The following is a 4,552-nucleotide window of genomic DNA, read 5'->3' as shown; positions in this document are numbered from 1 at the left end:
TAGTGAGTTTAAAGGAGGCCTTTGGCATGCTAGATTTTTTCAGCTACACTTAAGGTTCTCCTAGGGTGATCCAAGTAGTTCACAAGGTGAAAGTTTTAATCCTTGGAGATCCGTTTCCAAGTCAGTTTGGCTGTCACATGTCAAAGGCCAAACAAGGGATGCTTGGTGGGTTTCTTCCAGCTAGATCCTTGCTAGCCCAGCACAGTATTAGACTAGTCCTATGGACAGAATATTTCTTATACCGTACAGTACCCAACTCATGTTAATATCAGTCCTGAGTGCATATTTGCTGAAAGCAATGCTTTGGTGGCCAGCTCTAAAGTTTATATAAACCAAAAAATGTCTTGGATTCCTCAAAATTAACCAGAGCCGTTTCGGAGACGTTGACATACAAGCTGTCTGATTTGGTGAGGTTGAACAATGCCCCCAGGTAGCTGCCCCTGGCCCACATCTTTCCAGCCGCACAGTAGTTCATCTTTCTGTCCTCCATCAGCACCTGGCTAGCTGGGTAGGCTGGATTTTGTTTGAAAACCATGTGGTCTAAGGGCAGATTGTTGCAGATCTTGCCTCGGAAGAACACCTTGGAGTACACAAAGTACAGGCCCGTTTCATTGATCACCAGGCTGCGGTGTCTGTATTGAATGTTGGAGGTGAAGGCGTGCCCAAGGGTGGCCACCCATTCCAGAGGAAGGGCTTTCTGATCAGCTTTGCCTAGTAATAAAGATTAACAAGAAGCATTTAGACAGAGGCACGTGCATGCTAACAGTTTTCAAGTCACACCAGTCATTGGCAAGTCACTTAACCTCAACTTCTTCCTGTAAAGCAGGCATGATGCCTGCCAAACTCAGAGCCAGGGGACTGTTCATTCATGTATGTCAAATGCTCTGCAGTCTCCAGGCCACATGGTTACTCAGCCCAAAAGTGAAGTAAAAAACCCATATAAAGGTAAAAGTACCAGATGAAATGAATGGGGAAAGAAGTGGGAGTAAATCAGAACCCTGGAGTCTCACATATCAATCCTGGAAGGCGAATGATGCAAAGGGAACTCTGCTGCTCGATAGCCAGATGACTAGCTAGAAAGTAACCCAGCTACCACTTTCCCCATCCACATCCGGCTTCTTGTGGCCATTTCTTTCCCTGGCATGCTGACTCTTTACACTGTGTCACATACCTGTTAAATGTGCTGCCTTCCTGATCACCTTCTTCTCTGCTGTTACATTCGGAAGTCCTGGGTTAAAACGGAGAAAGGAGACAGCTTCAGGCTTTGTGGAGAAAACACGGTGAGGAAATTAAGACTAGGAAGGGGGTCCCCTCCGGGGAATTAGAGAGAGAGAGACAGATATAATGGATCAGGGGATATACTTCATCAGGCAGGCATAATTAACCTGTGACACTACCTGCTGCAGGACAGCATTCAGGTATACACCATAGCTTGGTAAATTTTTTAAAAAAAAAAAAGAGGATTGGGTAGTTAATATATAAGACTCAGAGCAACATCTGTACCTAGAATAGCTAGGAAAAAATACAAGGGCTATCAGATCACTTTAAGATGTCAAACTGATTCCCAGATGGGCTCAAGTAGAAATTTCTTTCTCCCTCCATATGGTATAATCCAGCTTTGCACAATCAGCTGCAGATCATTGGTCTTTTCTGATAAGACCATTTCCATGTCCCTAGAGAGTAGGAGCCTTGCAACATCTAAATGTAGAAGGCCACTGAAGACTAACAGTGATTCTGTTGAACTTAAAAATCAAATCTTTGGACAAATGGAAGTAAAATGCATCCGTTTTAACTCAGTTACAATTTTAAGACAGAGGCAGAATGATTTCCCAAGATACTTCCTTTCAAACTGTTTTCTAAACAAAACTGCATTGAAATTGACACATTCATCCAGAAAGTTGTGATTTTGAGGTAACATTTTCCAGATGGGAAAACATTTGGTCAGAGAATGCTCAGCCAGTTTTAGTTACCACAATACAGCTTGTACACTAGACATTCAAAAAACTCAAGTTGCACTTTAAAAGAGGCAAAAAGTCAAGGTAATCAAGAGGAAATAATAATATAGTAATGTTGGAAACCCATCTGCTACCATTTTCCTTTCTCCTCCTCTCTCCCTATATCTGTTTCTCACAGCATGGCAAGAAAACCAGAATCCCACCTTTACAGTGAAGCTCAGGCCATCACATGCATCATCCAAGAAAGGAGAAGGAGGGACCCTGGCTGCAGAGTTGGAATCCAAGGGAATCTGAATTTTCGAAATGTTTGTGTGTGTTCAGATCTAGGGCTGGGCCCATCTCTAATCAATGTTCCCCACAGGCTGCCTGCATTAGGCCAGCTTTCTTCTAGCCCTCAAGCAGAAGGGAGACCCCTACCGGCCCCCCAAGCCCATGACATGCACAGTTACTGCTACAGCCAAAGGAGTGAACATGTCATCTAAAAAGCATCAGAGCCTCACTGATGTAACTCCGCCATCTGCCACCCAAATTGAAGGCACGGTGGGGGACAGGAAGGGGGAAAGTGCAGAGATGCTGCCATTCGCAGAATTCCTGACCCGGGTTCTCCCCCACACACTGACTCGCTGGGTAAGGATGGCTCACCTATGCGCTTCTCCATAGACGAAGGAACATGTCCGGTGCTGGTTAACTGTCAAAACAGGAGAGAGAAGTTCACACCTAGTAAGTGACCACAGCATGTAAAATAACCATCAGTAATAGGGACAGATCCTCAGCTGGGGCAAGTGGACATTGACTTCAATCCAGTTCCACCAATTTACATCCACTAAGGGTCTCATTGCTGGACACTTCTATATCTATTAATAACCAGACAGATGTTACCTCTCGGAGCTCAGCCAGTTCCTTCTGCAGCTGGACAATCTGAAACATCCCCAGCCCCACTCCAGCGAGGGCCAGCAGGACCAGCAAAAACACCACCAAGAAACAGAGGCATGTGCCATCCCTCTTGTTGCTCTGTTTTCTCCTCCTCCTCTCCGGCACGGGTGGCGGGCAGGTGGCAATGGGCGCCGATGGAGCGCAAGTGGGACTGGCACAGCTGTCCACCCAAAAGATCTGGGGGTAGACATAATTCAGGTTCTGCTGCATGGTGGGCAGTGGAATGGCTGGGCCGCCCTGGCTATGGAACTCCTCTTTCATGCGGCAGCTAAATCTGGCTGTGCCAGCCGCAGACTGAGTCCCAGGAGGGAAGCCGGATCTGCCTTTATACGCCTGCATCACCCTAGCAGTGAGAGATCTACTCATACGTGCCTGAATCTGAAAACCCTGAGCCAGAATCAGCAAACCTCAAAGAGCTTCCGCCCACCCTCTCTGATGCAAGACTGCTCCTCCCACATGAAGGGAGCAGGCACATTAGGTGCTTCTAAGTGAGCAGTTAGAAGCTCAGCCATGGGCTGCAACTGTAACCTCCACAGGCCGTGCCCGTGATCCAGACCCGCTGGCCAGGCCAAGAGAGCAGGTGCCCTGAGTTAGGAAAGGGTTAAGAGGGTGGAAGAGGGGAGGGTTCCCATCCTCCATTTAGCTGGGTGCTGAGTAACCACATTAGAGCACGAACCTGCCTGCTCCTCCGCCACCAATTTCCAACAGCCTACGCTGGCAGCACTGCGCCGTCCCACCTTGGCAGCTGTCGTCTTTGAAAGCTAGACATGGGCCTGGCCATGGAGCAGGAGCAAAAGAAAGGCAGGATGGTCTGGGGTTTAAGGCACTGGGACCCGCAGAGCTTGGTTCAATGCCGATGTGACCTTGGGCAAGTCACTTAACTGCCCTGTGCCTCAACTCCCCCAGCTGTAAAACGGGGATAACAGCACCTCCATTGGCTTGCCTACTGTGAACGCTGGGGACATGTCTCTGTACAATGGCAAGCACAATGGAGCCCTAGTCTCAGCTGGGGCCTCTCAGGGCTACCCCAGTGCTAATAAGATCAATACACATGGAATAAGCAGCTCGCCATTTTGCTGGCTTGCTACGTAGATCACTGGTGCCATCATTCCACCTACATAATGCGAGCACAGCCAGTGGGTGAGAGAGCAGAGAAGCAGTGAATTTTGAGGCAGGGAATACACATCCCCTGGAACAGAGATCCAAAGTCTCCTCTCAAACCGTCCTTCCACTCCCACCCCATGCGACTCCTTTCATTAACTAACTAGCGATGAGAGAACCCCAAAGAATCAGGGTTGGGTTGCATGGGCAGCCAACAGCTAGGATGCTTATTGTCACCAGGGTACTCAGCATGACCCCAGCTGAACATCAGGAGTCAGCCAAGATGGCTGAGCAGGCTCCCTCTTGAATCCTACTGATCTGCACAGTTCGCAGCCTAAACTTTCACCCCCCCTGCTCTATAATGCCTGAACCCTCAAAGGTAAAAATGACTGCAGCATATCTAAGTGATTCATTAGACTTTTAGGCATTCAACACGTTGCAGGGATCAAAATGGTCCAAAAACACACACAGAGCGTGATGGGAAAAGCCATGCCAGTTCTCCAGCTGCGGAGTAAAATATATTTGAGCAGCGGATGCAAGCAGGCTTTTCCCAGCCTTCTGGC

General features: G+C 48.1%; 1 protein-coding gene across 1 annotated transcript; it reads right to left on the bottom strand.

Annotated features, from left to right (window-relative positions):
* Window positions 1-316: 316 nt before the first annotated feature.
* FASLG (Fas ligand) lies at window positions 317-3,098 on the bottom strand. Its single transcript, XM_065410111.1, has 4 exons — window positions 2,835-3,098; window positions 2,580-2,643; window positions 1,172-1,210; window positions 317-711 (listed from the first exon to the last, which is right to left on the bottom strand). Exons 1-4 carry the CDS (start codon window positions 3,096-3,098, stop codon window positions 317-319), a joined length of 762 nt encoding a protein of 253 aa, XP_065266183.1.
* Between the last annotated feature and the right edge of the window lie 1,454 nt (window positions 3,099-4,552).

This window comes from Emys orbicularis, chromosome 8 (genome assembly GCF_028017835.1).
Source record: "Emys orbicularis isolate rEmyOrb1 chromosome 8, rEmyOrb1.hap1, whole genome shotgun sequence".
Lineage (NCBI taxonomy): Eukaryota > Metazoa > Chordata > Testudines > Emydidae > Emys > Emys orbicularis.
This window is presented reverse-complemented; position numbering and strand designations above follow the sequence as displayed.

Bases quoted from the DNA above. Each gene is read 5' to 3' on its own strand.
- FASLG (XM_065410111.1), bottom strand. From the start codon at position 3,098: ATGCAGCAGAACCTGAATTATGTCTACCCCCAGATCTTTTGGGTGGAC. The intron at 1,211-2,579 runs GCGAGTCAGTGT...CGAATGTAACAG, and splicing joins AGGTGAGCCATCCTTACCCA to CAGAGAAGAAGGTGATCAGG. The intron at 712-1,171 runs GTATGTGACACA...CTTTATTACTAG, and splicing joins GAAGGCAGCACATTTAACAG to GCAAAGCTGATCAGAAAGCC.